Source organism: Dreissena polymorpha, chromosome 13, assembly GCF_020536995.1.
Source record: "Dreissena polymorpha isolate Duluth1 chromosome 13, UMN_Dpol_1.0, whole genome shotgun sequence".
Lineage (NCBI taxonomy): Eukaryota > Metazoa > Mollusca > Bivalvia > Myida > Dreissenidae > Dreissena > Dreissena polymorpha.
In genome coordinates this window covers 73,995,520-74,012,512 of record NC_068367.1, presented here as the reverse complement: position 1 = coordinate 74,012,512, position 16,993 = coordinate 73,995,520, and the positions used below count along the sequence as shown (strand labels likewise).

Sequence of the window (16,993 nt, the reverse complement as noted above, 5' to 3'; positions counted from 1 at the left end):
ACTTGGTAGGTCATTACCAGTCTGCGCTAATGCGCATGCTCGTCTGGAGCTACGCGAGTATATTACAAACAACCCATGTTCGCATGACGCGCCGCATATTTCATGTTGTATCGCACGTTGCTTGTTGCTTGTTAATTCATAACATAAACTAGCGTAATACTTGTAATTATATTATTGTGAAATCTGTTTGAATAGAGAGAGGGCTTTCAATCTGAATTATATCTTATACAAATGTCATTATTCTTAAAATATATCCCATAGTGTATATAGTGCCATACTACTTTTATATAGATCAACTGAATTTATTGACTTCCACTTGATTTGTCTTTGTCATTCGAAATGTATTCAGTACGTATTATAATAATGATTTCATGAATCGCAATTTATTGCAAGACGAATGTGCTTAATTGTTGTACCACTAGTCGACCCTGTTCAATTAAGTTATTTAACTATTACATTAACTCAACAAAAATCACGTGTGTAAATCACTCTAGAGCTTAGGGGTTTGAAGTTATTTATAACACAACCCATCTCTCCATTGGTGACGGTTTAGCAATGAACTACTGCAATATTGTTTTTAGCATAATGCAGTTTGTGTATAATACATTGGCCTGAAACAGATGCATGTATCCAGTAATCCAATCCTTTTTTCAGATCCAACACGACATGAATGCTTTGGAATTATTTAAGGATGATTTCTTTCTACTTTCGACCATGTTTTATAAATTAAATTTTACATATAAAGAACACTTATATTGGAAAAGAGATGAACGATTTCTGTCACTTAGTATCCATATTAAAGTGGGAAATAGCTAATGTTTAGGTGCAAAAGTACAATGTCTTTAAAAAGATAACGGCGTTTACATTTTTATTGACGACATGTATGGAAAGTTTGAATTCTAAACAAAAACATTAAACGTAAGTTAAAACAGTTGTGACCTGAATAAAAAATAAAACTCTTTGATATTAAGGAATTCGAAGGTTGTAAACGTGATATTATATTTTTTACGATAAAACTATGGTATTTTAGCTACAGCAAAACTTCCTGTTATAAACGATTACAATACAATCATCTTAAAAACAGGAGATCTTTACAATTTATATTTCCACAATAACACAAGAGATTATTAACAGGCAGTCATGGCGTTCAGAGAGTCTGTATGTTGAAACCTCTCTTCCATCCCGTGAACTCGTGTTTGGCGTTTTTATGTAAAGAGCGTGTCTATTATTGAAGCTGAAAACACTCGTTTGTTCATTCTGTCAATGAAAAAAATCTGATCATAGCATTTAATCAGTAAAACTGTTAACAAATATGCTCACATTTCGAAGTAATGTCTACATTCTACCGATAGGATGTTTTCAACTTTTCTTAAACTATTTATACAAAATATACATATTGCATTATAATTCTAATCTCCATCTTATATAAGAGTTTGTGGCATACAATAAACAACTGTTAAGTTTGCATTTCTTATAAATGAAGAACATTTGTGCAATTACATGTTCATCCAACTTTAACATTGCTGATAGATATCGCAATAAAACAAGGTCAAACACATATAAGGCAGCTACATGGACGGCATATAACTTTAAAAAGACAACATACGCTATGTACCGGAGTATACCATATTTTTTCGTTAATTCTTTTGAAACAACCATCTGAAAGCTCATTGCTTCAAACATATTGCTTGTGTTTGAAATGTTAATGTGTAATAGTTTCAGTAACCTTTTTATATACAAAACTACGATTATTCACGAGTTGCTGAACCAGCACGTCGTGTTTATGGATAACCCATGGGGTTATCAAGATGCTTTGCATGTGTAAACCACATGTTCATATCCAACGAAGCCATTTCGATGAGAAAGCATCATGTGCATGGCACGTGACACGTTTGAAAAGATAGCGCAATCAGTTGTTTGAATCGAGATAGTAATCAACGGACTGAAAGTTTAAAAAGTAGAATGTTAATAAATGTTTATTGAATCAAAATTATACTAATTTGAAAATACATCACGCTTTCAAGGGCACAGCTCACATATAGCTCCAATTAGTTACTATTATCACTGTTATACAATGATTGCATCTCAGAAAACTTATATGAAATATGAAGCACTATTTGATACAAACTGTTTATCAAAATTCAAATAAGAACACAATTCTCGTTTTAGACGTATTCTATATCGTACCATGATGGGAACCGGAGAAGCGTATTACTTTTTTGTCAATTACAAACAATCTATTCTCTACTTTATGTATCGTCATTACGCGTAAAAATGCAAACTTATCATAAAATACCCCAGTAGGTCATGCGGTTTTGTTGATTAGAAAATTATGTCCAAAATGTGCAACAAGACGCGCGAATGAAAACTGAAGCTTATTTCAAACCGAATGCTATATTTTGTATGAAGCACGTATATACTGCTTTAATTCTATGTGTCGCACAGTATGTAAACCAATTGAACGTATTACAAGAGATTCCACCGTCTATTTAATCAAGTGCACTATTATCTAGAAGACAATATAACAGAAAAACAGATACTCATTTTTTTTCAATGACAATTCTTTTATTTCATTTATTGTGTAGTGTTTTATTTCATTGATACAAATGCAAAAACAAAGAGCTTTATTTTACTGCCGTTACATGGAATAACATCTACATTGTTTAGTAAAATGTTATTTACTTACATATAACTTCAAAGTTTGTTGACAAACTTCTCTATATTTTTCTATACGTCATTCTTACTTTTAAAACACATGATGGAAGCATTCGAAGTTGCATATTTACTTTTAATACACATAAAAGAAGCAGTAGAAGGCAGAATGTTAATATGCTGATTCGATATGCGTTTTGTCCGACTTATTTCAGTTCGTTGTTCAATGATCAGGCTGCTTATTATAAGTGCTGCTAAATTAAATGCTCAATGCATTTTGTTTGTTTATTTGCTATGTAATTCGGTGAAAGACCACTTGAGCTGTTTCGTATAATAAGTTGAACAAAATATATTCAAGACGATTTTTGATCTTGTTCTTGCCACAAAACAACTGGTAGCCAACTTTGCCCAAGCTATATTGGTGTTTAAATGGTAATGTTAATAAAAACGTTCATAATAAGAGCACATAATGTACCTCTACCCTAATTTCGTGTGTATATAAATGCCGTTATGAATATAGTAACCTCTATTAGGCGGCATCTTACGCATAGAACAAAGTTTCTCCCGTCAATAATATGCAATTCGTTTCAAGTTCATCAAGTAATTTAATAAATGATTTGAATGAACTGATATTCCTCAACGCACAACACTATTTAGAAACATTGTAGTACATATTTTCAACTATATACGACTGATATTGTCGCGCAAATATCGAAACAGTTTCCAAAACGGTCAAATTCATGTGTATATGTCAAAGTTTATCATTAATTGCATTCAGGTGGTGTTTCTGAGATATAACTGCTGAGCTAACTCCCATTTAATTAACATTCAAGTTTAGTATTATTCCCCACGGCCAGATGATGTATTGCGAACATAACCGATGCTTTTCTTCCAAATCATTTGCATTTCGTTCTTCTTAGTACTTTCTACATCCCTTAAATAGTTTTAACATTTATATGTTATCCCATTTGACTACAACAAAGTGTCATATAACTGTTCAATCAGTAAAGATAAAGTTGATAATATACCAAATGAGAGCAATCGTCTATATAGGTAATTTTAAGTTAATTATCTATGAAATGTAATACATAAACATACTGATAATTGTCCTTTTATTCGTGAAGTGTCTCTAATAGAAAACTTTGCAAATTATAATATAGGTTTTTCCGTGCGACTAGCAGTCAGTATTTGGTGTACAACCTTATCTTGTACATTATTTGATAAGACTTACGTAATGAAATTTGGTTACTTGTGAAGTCACATTTAAGTGTTTCCTAAATAAAACTTAATTAAAGACAGCAAATACAATATAATATTTATCTCGATGAGAAAATAAGGTTGTTGCATCAAAGTTTTACCTAATGTGCTATTTTTTCACCTAATCTTTTAAACATCAATAAAAAGTTCAAGCCATTCAGTAGTTAAGGTGACAACGATAATTAATGGCTATTGTTTACTATTTTTTTTGTTTTATGCTGTTAATGATCGGTGATAGTGATCATAACAATTTTACTCAGTGTTACTACATTGAAGCAAAAACAACAAGGTCAAGACCTAGTAAAGATGTTGTCAAAATGCTTTAGATATACATGTATATATTGGGACCCAATACAATATTATTTAACATTATTTATCATTACAATTGATTTCATATTGATAATAAAATAAATGAACCTATTTAACGGCAAGATATTTTTTTTGAAACAATGCAAATATATATATGAAAGTGTATGTAGAAGTTTTGATTCTTATATTTGAATCAGTAAGGAAAAGACGTTTACTTTACATAACGTATTAATTAATAAGTTTTCTTGGGGAAGCCTTCGTATTATGTATTCTGTAAGGAAATTCATGAGATATGTTTTAAGGAACTGTTGAATCTCTTATAAATTTATGATCAAACATTATCTCAAAAGATTATTGTCGATTTGCAAATTCAAAACGGCAATAAAACTTACATAATTATAAGTGGCTATGTTTCTATTGCCATCAATGTGTCATAAACTAAGAATGTGTAAATGAAGAATTCGAAGCATAAAATAAACATAATTAAGTTAACATATTTCTTAAACTTTTATTGGCAAATTAAAACAAGGGTTGTTACTGTATCGACAATTTATCCACTAAACATGATAACGCCTCTAAAAAGGCAATTCTAATTCGTTTTATCGATGGAAGCAACATTTATTGCACCGGATACCGAGAATGTTAAACGGGTATATATTTCAAGAGCATATACAAGTGACTAATGTGTTTTCTTCTTTTGGCATTTGCATATACACATACTGATCCTTCAGTTGCACCATCAACAAAGAAAACTTATTGTACAATGTGCTTCTTTATTTATGGAAAACATAATAATAACGAGGTATTGAACGCTCGTAGTGGACCAACACACAGTTACAAAAAAAGTCCCACAAACTAAAACACAACTGAGGTTACTGACTCGCAACGGTCAATGCATGTTTCATTGAGAAAAGTAAATTAGTTGCTAAATATATAGTTCTTCATTGCGCTTTTCCTGCAAAACTCTTTTAAGTGTTTTGTTTAACTTTTATATATAACAGTGTGTTTGTCATTGCAGCAAATACATTTACAATGTTTCATTGTACACGCAAGTTTAGTTTTTGAAGCTGTGGAAGGGCCTGTGGTACTTGTAAGATAAATATTATTGCGCATGAATGATGGTTTGGTTGATTTCGTGAACAGTTTTGATTTTTTATCCTAGCTTGGTTGTGATAATTTAGCGGATGATATGAAAAAGGACTTTTATTCTGCTACTTGAAGTTTTATTTTGCAGGATGGCTTCTTTTGCTGCTTGAACATTTATTTGCAGAATGGCTATTGAATATTCAATTCGTTCGCAACGAACGGGCTTTTATGTCTTTGCTTGCGAAGACACTATTATAATATGCATTTAAATTTATGTTTAATTTCAATGGTTGAGAACTGTTCACAAGTTGTTGGCTCAAATTCTGACCCAACAATGTCACCATAAATCGAGTGTTTGCCTTCGACCTGAAAATTACAAACATTAAATGCATAGCGTATCAAAACATTTATATCATGTTCTAATTATTGTTTGATGCAGTTGGGTGTTCACTGTCATAACAGTTGATGCATAACGGAATGTGTGGACAGGGTCATCAATTCAATGAATTGCAAACTAAAATTAATGTTCAAAAACAAATCTGTTCTCACCAATTTAAAACTATTAACGAATGTTCGAATTTTAATCGGAAAAAAAATCATGTGCATTTGAACTTAAAGTATGATGGAAGATATCCTATGAGTTGTGCATGTTTATTGTAAATCTCTTGCACGACGGTTACATTACATTCACCTCTGTGATGGGCACTCTGGATCAGCAGACGATTTATTTCATAAATCAATCTCTGGGTTAATGGTCGCCATCTTTCGAACTACTTTCAAAAGTACAACAACAACAATAACAGTAAAAGACAAGTTTAATTGCGAAAAGTTGAAAAATTGAGTACATGTGTCACGGTTGTTGAGTGAAATAGTGTTATTTCCAACTGTGTATGAAGCATGTGAACTGGTAGTGGAATAACCGAATTGTTGGTGGAAATGGAATTTAGAAATACATCTAATAATTCATCATCGTGTAGAATTATCATCAGCATCATTTCTGTGGAACATTGCACTATTCAAAATACAAGTGTTTCATAGATATGGTGCTTTTGACATAGTTCACTAACCATCAAGACTGAAATGATTCATGCACACAGGTAAAGTAAATAATTGAATTTGTGCAGAATGTTTATTTTTTACAAATTATTATTTAATTTGACCAATTTATTTTAGATAGATTGCACTGAAACTCAAAGTCTAAAGTTTAGTAAGACACTTAAGCCAGTTTTCTGAGAAGAAACAATACTTGTTCAGAGTATAGCAGGCTCATGCGGCCTCTGGTTTATTTATTTTGCCTCGGCCTTTAACCTGGGTCGCTTTGATTTCAGGTGTTTAGCCCCCATATCAACAAGGCTCTCGACCCTATATGTAGTTATTCATATTGTTTAAAGATTTTGAGAACCCTCATTCGGTGCCAGTGGGGATAAAACAAGGACCTTCTTATAGCTAGATGAATGCATCAAATATGCCAGCAACACTTTATAATCAATAACTTTATAATTGATGATTCTGTTCTTTTAACTACATTACTAATATACCAAAACAATGTGAAACACATTTTTATGCCCCCAAAGGAGGGCATATAGTGATCGCACTGTCCGTCTGTCTATCCGTCACACTTTGCATTTAGGTTTTGAAAAAATGCTCATAACTTCTATGTCGCTTCAGATGTAACATTCATATTTGGTATGCATGTGTATATGGACAAGGCCTTCCCATACACACACAAATTTTGACCCCTTTGACCATGAACTTAGGGTCGGTGTTTAGGTTTTGAAAAATGCTCATAACTTCTATTAAAGCGTTTATCGGGGGCGTATGTCATCCTACGGAGACAGCTCTTGTTTTTGCTACTGTCCTCTGCACAAACCATGATATATCTGCATATATGCATCCAACCAAATCAGTAAAACTATTTGTCACTTAATTACAGTAAACTTATTGCATGTTAACTTTTCAACAATATATATATACATGTATGTATAATTATATATAACAGATCTTGAAAAAAACACACATCAAACTTCAAATTGTTTTAGTAAATTATAGGCTTTAATTGGTATTGTGACATTGACACCACTCATGCATGCGACTATACAATTATACAACTATGGAACACATTATTTATGAGAAATTCCAATACATCAACATATCGTCTCAGATTTAAGGCAGATAATCTAGTGCTTTTTTGCTGCCATTTTTACTATTACACATTTTTTTCATTTTATGTTATGATGCATTGATCTAGTTTCTAAATTAACCAAGCAATCATGTTAAACTTTTGAAGAAAGATGTTGTCTGATAAATATAGAAAATATAATCACTACAAAGTGAACAAAATTCAGTTGAATACTGTGACCAACAAAGATTTGCCAAAGAGCAATTCAGATCATGATTTAAATTAAATACAAGTAATATGAAAGTCTGCCTATTGGATCCCAGTTAAGACTTATATGTCAAATCTGCACATTAATTTTCCCTTAGCCATGTAGAATTGGGGACTAAATACCATCAAGTCATGTAAAAAGGAGCAGGGTATAGCACGCTGCTATTGATCTCTTAAGCTTTCACATGAATTTTACGGGTAATTTTCATACAACAAATGATATTATATAGTGTAATGATAAAGCATTATGAGCACAAATTATATCTCTTACTAGTGGTGCAAACATCATTCAAGTGTCACATTTCAAAAGAAAATTTATAAAAAGGTATTATTAATTGTTAAAACGTTATAAAAGGTTATTTCAATTCACTAAAGCATTTAATTACAAGAACAAGTGCATTTTATGTCCATTACAATACATGTAACAGTATTGGCATTGTATTTATCTGCATTTGATGTGCATTTAATACACTTAAAAATGCAGACAAGACACACTTCTAACAGAAACAAATGTATTTTTTTCTGCATTTTCCAGCATTAATACTTTTCAAGTGTATTTTTTATCATCCCAAATACACTTTACCAGGAAAAAGGTATGTTAAAATGCATTTTTAGTTTGTTTTAAGTATATTTTCAAATGCATTAAGACACTCTTTTCTTTTGCAAAAAATGTTGAACAAAAACTTGAAAATATTTATTATACTAAAGTGTAGTAATTATTAAAGTTTTGTATGAGCATCAAAAACAGTGTCAAATTCATACCAGTGCCTATTTAGTAGCAGTAGGCCTTATATGGTCTACTTGTGGTAGAAATAATGCATTTTGTATAATACAACATACATAAATTAATTAATATAGCTGCCCATACAGTTCAATACAATGTTCAATTAACTACACTATGCAAAGTTGAAATATGACATCAAGCTTGGAATAATCTTTTCAATAAAGAATAATATGCTGTTTTAATATATAAGTGAAATAGACACTTGCATATAAAAACTGATTTTACATCAAAACTAAATGTTTAATTTGATTTTTAGCTCCACTGGCCAAAGGTCCTGTGTCCATCGTGCATCCATGCATAAACTTTTCCTTTAAACATCTTCTCCTAAACTACTGGTCCAATTCTGATGAAATTTCTTAGGAATGTTCCTGGGGTGAACCTCTTTCAAATTTGTTCAAATTATGCCCCTGGGGTCAAATTTGGCTCTGCCCTGGGGGTCACAAAATTGAAAATTTGCTTTAATAAGGCCTATTTTGTGAAAACTTTCAAAATCTCATGTCCATAACAATTGGGCCTAGGGCTATCAAATTTGGTATGTAGAGACATCTAATAGTCCTCTACCAAATTTGTTCAAATTATACCCCTGGGGTCAAATTTGACCCTGCCCCGGGGGTCACAAAATTGAACATATGCTTATATAGGGTATATATTGTGTAAACTTTACAAATCTTCTCGTCCATAACCATTGGGCCTAGGGCTACCAAATTTGGTATGTAGTGGCATCTTATAGTCCTCTACCAAGTTTGTTCAAATTATCAGGGGTTGTAATATTCCGGATTGATCCGGAAATCCGGATTTCAAGGCACCAGGGTCACTTTTGAGATCAATAAAAATTCGAGTTTTGTTGGGGGGGGGGGGGTAAGGAGTGATTCTTGGTTTATTTCGGTTCTACAGAAGATAACTCCTGTGCTGATATCATAAAATTTATTAGTGTCGTGTTCTGAGAAAACTGGGCTTAATTCATGTGCCTAAAGTGTTGTACCAGATTAGCCTGTGTAGTCTCCTTACCGAAAATCAAGTTAAGGCGGAAAGTGTCGTCCCTGATTAGCCTGTGCGGACTGCACAGGCTAATCTGGGAAGACACTTTACGCACATGTATTATGCCCAGTTTTATCAGAACAAGACACATTAGTATTTATCCTGTGAATTCCAATCAACAATGCGTTTATAAACATGGAGTAACAACGAAAAAATCCCAAGTTTTTAGGTAAATTTTGACCACGTAACCTATGTTTAGAAGCTTATAAACGTAATTACTTTTTTTATATTTTTATTGTTTCTTTACATAAACGATTAATTTGATAAACTGTGACATTGGAACAAAGGAAAACAACCGTGAATCTTACTTTGCGTGAACAGGTGTGTGGGGGGGTGGTAAATTTAGCCACTTGACGAATAATTTATGATTACGTTTTCTTGTAACAGCATCAGTTTTTAGGTGGAAATCGTTAATATTATATATATTTATGGGATATTATTTAGTGCTGTTTATATTATGGGCTAAGGTTGTACTTTTTAATGATTATTTTTTTATTTCAATTTTTCCTGTATTGATTTTTTTTCAAAATATTTGGTTAATGTAGTATAATAATATACTGAAAAATATAAGTAAATTCTTGGAAAAAAATCTTTCTTTTGCTATAATAAAATGCATTTAAAACTGCTTGGAAATGCAATCTAGACGGGTCTGAAAATGATTTAAATCAATTTTTGTCCGGGGGACTTAGCCCCCCATTATCCCCCTGACAAAGGCGCTGCCCCTTGACCCCGCTGGTGGCCTGCAGAGCCAGACCCCTGGCTTGTTTTCAGGATTGGCAATCTGGTCCTGTTATGACCCCTGAATTATGCCCCTGGGGTCAAATTTGACCCTGACCCGGGGGTCACAAAATTGAACATATGCTTATATAATGCCTATTTTGTGATAACTTAAAAAAAATCTTGTCCATAACCATTAGGCCTAGGGCTACACAATTTGGTATGAAGTGACATTGTATAGTCCTCTACTTAGTTTGTTCAAATTATGCCCCAGGGGTCAAATTTGACCCTGCCCCGGGGGCCACAAAATCAATTATATGCTAATATAGTGCCTATTTTGTGAAAATTTTAAAACTCTTCTTGTCCTTAACCATAAGGCATAGGGCTACCAAATTTGGTATGTAGTGACATGTAATAGTTCTTTACCAAGTTTGTTCAAATTATGCCCCTTGGGTCAAATTTGACCCTGCCCGGGGTCACAAAACTGAACATACGCTTATATGGGGCCTATTTTGTGAAAACTTTAAAAATCTTGTTGTCCATAACCATTGGGCCTAGGGCTACCAAATTTGGTATGTAGTGACATCTAATAAACCTCTACCAAATTTGTTCAAATAATGCCTCTGGGGTCAACTTTGACCCTGCCCTGGGTGGTCACAAAATTGAATAAACGCTTTTAAAGCGCCTATTTTGTGAAATCTTTAAAAATCTTCTTGTCGAAAACCATTTGGACTATGGCTACCAAATTTGGTATGCAGTAACATCTTATAGTCCTCTACCAAGTTTGTTCAAATTATGCCCTTTGGGTCAAATTTGATCCTGACCCGCATGTCACAAAATTGAAAATTATATACGCTTATATCTTGCTTATTTTGTGAAAACTTTAAAAATATTCTTGTCCTTAACTCTAGGACCTAGGGCTACCACATTTTGTATGTAGTGAGATATAGTAGTCCTCTACAAAGTTTTCCCAAATTATGCCTCTGGGGTTAAATTTGACCCAGCCCAGAAGGTCACAAAAGTGTACATGTGCTTAAATAGGGCCTATATTTAAGTATTTGCACATGCAGAGAAATTTGTTTCAGCCTTTTTTTTCAGCAGTGGAGGGATACAGGGCCATCATGGCCTTCTTGTTTAAATACTCAAAAAATGAAACCGTGTTCATGCTTGCATGAACACAGTTTATAAATGCTGTCAGAATTATAAAATATGATGCATTGCAATTACTATAAATACAAATGCCAGGGAAAAGTGCTTTTTGTACTTAAAAATTTGAATGAATATTACAATAATACATTCTGAATACTTTAGTATGTAATTGACAGTTTTGTCTGAGAAAATCACTAAATTTTATATATTTATTCAAATTCACATAAATCATATTTCAAAAACACATCATGACTTCAAATCCTTTCACACAATACTGAAAAAAAAATGCACAGTTTCTGATTGTTATTGATTCTTTATTAATTTATACATGTACCATTTTTTAATCTTGATGCATCCTCAATTGTATAATGCACATCTTAATCTGTTTTAACAATTATAATATAAAGATTAAGGCTGACTCAGTAAAATAATAATCCATGATTTCTGCAGTACTTGCAGACAAAATAGGAATACTGCTGTGATATTATCTATCTATCTAATGGGATATTAATTTGGCTTCAATAGAAAAAATCAAAGCATACACATGTATAAAATGTGTAAGTATATATTAGTTAAACTTAAATTGATTGACCATCGATACAAAGATATTATAATATATGTATGTATATATATATCCTTGTTAAACTAAACATTAAATATGTATGTTTCTATTTCATCATTTAGGACTTTTATTTTCAGACAAAGTAGAGTGAAGCTTAAAACAGTATCCAATTGTAACAGTCAATTTTGGGAAAATCAACCTTATAATTATTTTCTGTGTTGGCCAATGTCATAATTGGTATAAAATGTATATTGAACTGGAAGTTTTCTTTATTTTAAATGATAACATTTGCTTTGTCAGCCATAATTGTCACAATCAAGTGGTCTTTTTACACTGTAGTTTTCTCACCGACTATGGGTTTGTTCTGAGAATGAGCCACACAAAGTATCGTTGGGGAGATGAGTTGTCAATTTTATGTTTATCAGTCTTTCATAATCCAGTATACCTGTAAAAAGGGAATTTGTAACTAATAATCACACAATATACACAATTAAAATTGTCTGCATTTAGATTTATTTAGTACTGCACATTAATCATTTTCCAAAAATATGTAGCAACATAACATTATATAATGCTGCAATACTAAAGTAATTTACTAATTAAAGGTCGCTGATGTGTAATGGATGTGGTGTCCACCTAATGATCTGGAGGTCACTGGTTTGATCCCCAGTGTGGGAGCATTCTTAAGAAATCTCCAAGAGACACCCAAGTACTGGTTCTAGGCCCAGGAAACGAACTCAAGAGCATTTCACATACATGTACGTAGTTAGTACTTTAAATTTAATCGAACTAAAAATGGGTTAAAACTAACAACTGAAACCCTTATTAATACATTTTATTTTGAATCAAGCAAATGTGCAAATTCATTAAAAATAATGAGTAAAATTTAAAAATTCTACTTTAAAGTAATCATGATAATTTAGATCATTTTCAGAATATTTAATGATGATAATGATACAATTATATATTCCCTAAATGATAAAAATAAAACATGTAATGTTAATTTATGATAAAAAAACGTTTTAATTTTGTCAATATAATGGTAATTACAACTAGATACAGGCAATTAGATCAGAAACGTGAATTAATTATATTAACCCATTCATGCCTAGTGTCCTGAAAAAAAGGACATTGCAAACAGCGTAGACCCAGATGAGACGCTGCATAATGCGGCGTCTCATCTGGGTCTGCGCTGTTTGCTTAAAGAAATTTCTGTAAGAAATATTCTAAATATAGAAATAAACATACCAGACAGCCCTACTTTTGGAAATAAATTGATCCAATTTAGAAGGATGGTAGAGTCCACTGGGCATAAATGGGTTAATGAACAACCCAGACATTTGTAGTGATTTATGGTCACTATTTGATTAACGTTCTATACATTACCTGTCATAAAAGGTATTTTTTAGCAAGTACTACAATCGGCAATGATAGTCTGTATTGCATACATATTCCAACGTCTATTATCGATTCGCTTCCTCAAACTGAACAAATATTTAATGTTTACATCGCGAAACGTAATGCATCCAGTTTCACTTTCGGTTTGGTTGGTTTTGTAAACACCGTACTTTCATCTTAAAAATTGGATGATAGGGTGATTAAATAATAATGGAAAAGTAAATCACTTGGATAATAGGTCAAAATGCAACACAAATGAACGTTAATAGTGCTCTTAATATCAAAGTTTCGGTAAAAAGTTTGGCGCTAGTTCAACGCGCATGTATACAGCCTCATAACAATAGACTGACAACCTTTTGGGTAGTAAAGTAGTAATACAAGGCAATATGGCGACCGTTAGCCACGAGGCCTATCTTACGGAGGAATCCGAGATAGCCGATGTATCACGATTGCTGTGATGGGCTCAAAACAGTCTATTTTTATGAAAGCGTCTCATTCATGTCATTATCATTCCAAGCGTTCATCGTGGAGGTAACAGTATACTAAATAATCTCTTGCACGACGGTTACATTGCATTCATTGCATTGAAGAAAACAAAACATCTCATACCATAATATCTTTTATCAGTCTTAATTCATTATTACAAAATTGATATGGTTTTCTTGATGTTAACAAACCTACATACATACATACGTCGAAGCAATGCCTAACGTCACTCAATAAAAATTATGTTCAATTGTTTATATTTGTGAAGTGCGTGGAATGATTCCATCTGCGTAGATGTGCAATAAAATAGTTCCAAAGAGTTGCATTAAAACTCGCAAGTTTTTGCACGATGTATCGTAAATTTAAAAGTCCTATTTCATTATTTGACGCCTCTGTTCCTAAAAATCCAAATCAAATATACTTTGAATGCGTTTGTTCGGTTTAACCCAGTTTCTGGGCAATATGGCATGCTTCGCCTTTCGTGTATGTGAAAGCAAGGAACGACAACTCTGCGTGGAGATTGGTTTAGTGTATGTGTTCACACGACACACCGACATGATCTGTGTTTTCATACCATTAACGATAAAGCGCATTGTAATTGTTGAAAGTGTGATTCGGAATAAAACAAATGTCATAATGCATCCCATTTTTATAACTAGTATTACGATATGTTGATTTTCCCTTGAATTTTACTTTTTTCCTTTAAGTCTGTACAGCAATAAGTTGTGTAAATAATGGGATAATGAATAGAATCATATTTTCTCATAACCACAAACAACATACACATACACAAATCAAACGTAAATACAAACTTTTTCAGTGATCCCCGGGGTGCCTGGGCTACAGGGGGCGACAATTTTCTGTAAGTCATGTCACTCGGTGGATGACCCGGCCAACTGTCACGTGATCGAGGCATGCCATGACGGGGTACGTGGAATCACTTGTACTTTAAATTAACTTTTCAGCCAATCAGATTTGATGAAAAAATGGGCATAGTAACAACTCAAACAGTTTTATTCGTTACACATACTGATTGGACGGTTGGTTAGATAATATAGCGTCCTGTAATTAATTAAGGAGTTGAGATCAATAATTATCGCCCATGCATAGAAATCAAATCGCTGGAATAGCCTTAAAAGTACATTACAAAACAACTGAACTGGAATAGGTTTGATGTAATATCTATGCTCTAAAACACCTTCGAGTGTGAAGTTTTGAAGAATGAGAATCTTTTTTTTCCAGATGTTAAGGCTCAGTACATGATCTTAATTAAGGCCATATATAGCGTGTCTTTATTCATATTTTTCATTATAGCGTTCCTCTAAAAACATAAAGGTTAAATTAACGAAAGGAGGGCTTTAAAAAATGGTTTTCTTTTAAATGAATTATTCTGGTTAAACTTATAATATGCGTTTATCACCACATTTCATACATCATACATTTCATACACATTTAAACGCAAGCGTACAGTTTCTCATTCAGCTGAACAAAAACTTCGCATGTGATCCGACATAAGGAAATTACATCACAATTTTGTTTATTCTGTATTCATATAAGATGATTTAGAAAAAATTGCACTCATAATGTGCGTTTTGCGTAGTTGTGTTTACATGGTATAGCATGCTTTAAACCATTGACGTTTGCATATTAGACCATTTCCTTCTGTCATAAACAATACTTGAAAAAAAAGATTGACCAAGCTTATAGTTCCTTGCATTCGATATACCGGATAAAAAATGGTCGATGCTTGTTTAATGCAATCTCCCTTCTTAAACAATCACAGGCGCGAATCTACAAAATAAACAGTCGTGCGATTTTACAAGTATAAAAATATAAACGACACATTCGTTAAACCGCCCTAGTGAAAACGTTTTAGTCTCCATTACAATCAAATTGACAATGTCCAAAACGATTGTTTACCAGTGAAACGAGCACCGTCAAGGGCTTTGAAAGTGCATCCATTTCAAATATGTAAGCAATACATTTTTGTTTTTTGCAATTAGGATTTACATTTGTTCAACAGACCTACTCCGGGCTAGGTTGTGGAATGACTCAATAATCAAAGGGTAAAAACTAAGCTGACACAAACTGTAAAATCCTTGTAAAATCACAAACATATATGCCGCTTTTATTTGAATACGACTAGCGTAAGTGAATAAACAGATCGTCGTTGTTTGTACCGATATATTATATGTTTTTCCCACAAACTGTAGGAAATCCGGATGACAACCATTGGATCATCCGAATAGTATTTCTAGGTTGAATAAAGATACGTTGTACATTTTTCTTCGTTATATCTTGCAGTACTGCGGGATGGAAGTCCACACACTGAATGGCGTCCGCACATACAAATTATCCTGCAAAGATCACGCCGTAAGCATTTATATCACGTGATATTGCTGCTGTAATTATTTTTCCAGTTACACCTTTGTTTTTACTTACCATGAATCATTAAACCGAAGATCTGTGTTACCTAAGTTAGTTAATTAGTATCTTGTTGTAATATCTTAGCATACCAATAATAGGCGTATCCAGTTTTATAATATATACATCAGGAAAACAAGTATAATTAATTTTGTAACGAGTTTACTGTTCCCATTTGTCTTTCAATGTCTTAATGACTTTTTACTTAAGTACTCACATAACGTTTCCAATATTTTTTCAATGTTTCTTACCCACAGTTCACGCAGATTACAGTTTACAAATACCACCCTCATGTTTCGACCATCACCTTATCTGACCGGATAAACGAGTTGAAAATGTTGGCTGATTTAACTGAGAATTAATATTTACACGGTGACGTTCTTTTAATGCGAGCCATGTTTCCACATGTATGTTAATTATCAATGTCATGACGACAGTTCACGGGTGAATGGAAAATATCCAAGATTTTACTTCAAGCATTGGGCAAAGTATGCCCATCGCATCAATAGAAATCAGTATCAATAATCATATGTTTAAATAAAAACTTAACAATTTCCTTCACAATACACATAGTTCGTTCAGCAAAGTAAACAGACACAACTTTTACAATAAAATATTGTAAAAGTTAATCCTTCAACCGATATACCGGGTTTCAAAATAACTCAACAGGCATCGTATTATTTCAGACCTCAAAATGTACTTTACTTTCACAGTTCAGAATCAACCTATATTGGCATATTTCTAA

At 32.7% G+C, this 16,993-nt stretch overlaps 1 protein-coding gene across 3 annotated transcripts in view; it reads left to right on the top strand.

The window, feature by feature from the left end:
- Positions 1 to 16,993, top strand: part of LOC127856143 (T-cell immunoglobulin and mucin domain-containing protein 2-like) — a 77,599-nt gene that overhangs the window by 449 nt on the left and 60,157 nt on the right. For all 3 annotated transcript variants that reach the window (XM_052392177.1, XM_052392176.1, XM_052392175.1), the window contains exons 2-3: positions 14,645 to 14,751; positions 16,129 to 16,197. In XM_052392177.1, the coding sequence (XP_052248137.1) occupies positions 14,645 to 14,751; positions 16,129 to 16,197 (176 nt within the window). The remainder of the gene's footprint in view (positions 1 to 14,644; positions 14,752 to 16,128; positions 16,198 to 16,993) is intronic.